Here is a 2,457-nt window from a genome sequence, read left to right on the forward strand (position 1 = left end):
TCTATGGTATATAAAGAGTCCTCTATGGTATATAAAGAGTCCTCTATGGTATATAAAGAGTCCTCTATGGTATATGAAGAGTCCTCTATGGTATATAAAGAGTCCTCTATGGTATATGAAGAGTCCTCTATGGTATATAAAGAGTCCTCTATGGTATATAAAGAGTCCTCTATGGTATATAAAGAGTCCTCTATGGTATATAAAGAGTCCTCTATGGTATATAAAGAGTCCTCTATGGTATATTAAGAGTCCTCTATGGTATATAAAGAGTGCTCTATGGTATATTAAGAGTCCTCTATGGTATATAAAGAGTCCTCTATGGTATATAAAGAGTCCTCTATGGCATATAAAGAGTCCTCTATGGTATATAAAGAGTCCTCTATGGTATATAAAGAGTCCTCTATGGTATATAAAGAGTCCTCTATGGTATATAAAGAGTCCTCTATGGTATATAAAGAGTCCTCTATGGTATATAAAGAGTCCTCTATGGTATATAAGGAGTCCTCTATGGTATATAAGGAGTCCTCTATGGTATATAAAGAGTCCTCTATGGTATATAAAGAGTCCTCTATGGTATATAAAGAGTCCTCTATGGTATATAAAGAGTCCTCTATGGTATATAAAGAGTCCTCTATGGCATATAAAGAGTCCTCTATGGTATATAAAGAGTCCTCTATGGTATATAAGGAGTCCTCTATGGCATATAAGGAGTCCTCTATGGTATATAAAGAGTCCTCTATGGTATATAAAGAGTCCTCTATGGTATATAAAGAGTCCTCTATGGTATATAAGGAGTCCTCTATGGTATATAAGGAGTCCTCTATGGTATATAAAGAGTCCTCTATGATATATGAAGAGTCCTCTATGGTATATAAAGAGTCCTCTATGGTATACAAGGAGGCGTCCTCATTGCTATGCATTCTTAAACAATGTTTGAGCCCTTTATGTTATACAATAAGTGTAAATGAAAGAGTTCTCTATTCTATACAAGGAGGAGCACTGAAAGCTATACAAAGGGGTTCTCAATGCTATACAAACATTTCTTGATGCAATGCAAGGAGAAGGATCCACGGTAAAGCTCTGGAGTCTCAGAGCTATACATAGCATTTGTATAGTATTTGTATACATAGTATACATATTTGTATACATTTGTATACATAGCATTTGCTCTGCATTTGCCTCTGGGCAAATGCAGAGCAAATACAGAGGCTGTATTTGCCCGAATTGACCTGAGGATTACTATCTCTAGTGGCCTCGACAGAAATGGGAACCCAGCGGCTTGACAAAGATCTTCCCAATATTCCCAAGAAATCATTTTTGTTTTGTATCTAGATTGTTTAAAAATCCAGTCTTTCGTCTATCAGTTTCGATTACGAAGCTTTTGTTGTTCTATTCATGTTCTATTCATGTCCTTTTGTGGTTTAAGACTCGGCTTTTGTCCTCTCCCAGGTCCTAGTATTTGTTTTCGAATCTGACGTAAATATGGAAGAACAACGGCCGTAAGGTATTAATTTACAGATAAGTGTAATTGACGTAAATACTTTTCGGGGTTTTAAAGATGCATATTATGAAGATGTTTAGTGAAACTTCTTAGGAAAGAGAGCTACGATATACAGGCTTCTCCTTCCTCACAGAGAGCTACGATACACAGGCTTCTGCCTCCTCACAGAGAGCTACGATACACAGGCTTCTGCCTCCTCACAGAAAGCTATGATACACAGGCTTCTGCCTCCTCACAGAGAGCTACGATACACAGGCTTCTCCATCCTCACAGAGAGCTACGATACACAGGCTTCTGCCTCCTCAGAGAGCTACGATACACAGGCTTCTGCCTCCTCAGAGAGCTACGATACACAGGCTTCTGCCTCCTCAGAGAGCTACGATACACAGGCTTCTCCTACCTCACAGAGAGCTACGATACACAGGCTTCTCCATCCTCACAAAGAGCTACGATACACGGGCTTCTCCTTCCTCACAGAGAGCTACGATACTCAAGCTTCATCCAACTGAGAAGATCCACTTAGAATCTTCAGACGAATCAGCTTAATTAGTTCCTGAGGATTATATCAATATCTTCTTATCGCATCGTTGTCTGAGGTTCCTGATTGCAATTAGTGGTTTCTGGAGAAGATTGTTATCTCTCTCTCTATCGTCCACATTAAATTTTTTATCTCCCCAGACACATTTTCCCCCAATCAAAGGCTTCCACAGAAACAAGGTCCCAGGACAATAATATTCTTAGACTGACAACTTTCCAGACTGAAGCTTTCTGCAGATAGATATATATGTGTCTATAAATTGGAATGTCTTTCTCTCTGTACCTATTTAATTCTATAAAGGAGAATTTATCTCTGTTCGTGGTTGGAGGCCAGGTGCAATTGGTGCTAGACTTTTCCACATAATGCATGTGAGGTATGGGAAAGTCGTAGGCCAGTCGGGATAGGCCCCAGTGCCATA

At 39.1% G+C, this 2,457-nt stretch overlaps 2 protein-coding genes across 2 annotated transcripts in view; one reads left to right on the forward strand and one right to left on the reverse strand.

Moving 5' to 3' along the window:
* LOC138358153 (repetitive organellar protein-like) overlaps positions 1-246 on the forward strand; it is a 369-nt gene extending 123 nt beyond the window's left edge. Inside the window, exon 1 of the mRNA XM_069315656.1 lies at positions 1-246. This exon is cut by the window's left edge and continues 123 nt beyond it. Within this exon, the coding sequence (XP_069171757.1) occupies positions 1-246 (246 nt within the window).
* A 38-nt stretch (positions 247-284) lies between these two features.
* LOC138358154 (dynein heavy chain-like) lies at positions 285-920 on the reverse strand. The gene has a single exon (XM_069315657.1). The coding sequence runs from the start codon at positions 918-920 to the stop codon at positions 285-287; it is 636 nt and encodes a 211-aa protein (XP_069171758.1).
* Between the last annotated feature and the right edge of the window lie 1,537 nt (positions 921-2,457).

The sequence above is a fragment of the Procambarus clarkii genome, chromosome 82 (assembly GCF_040958095.1).
Source record: "Procambarus clarkii isolate CNS0578487 chromosome 82, FALCON_Pclarkii_2.0, whole genome shotgun sequence".
In the NCBI taxonomy this organism is placed as follows: Eukaryota; Metazoa; Arthropoda; class Malacostraca; order Decapoda; family Cambaridae; genus Procambarus; species Procambarus clarkii.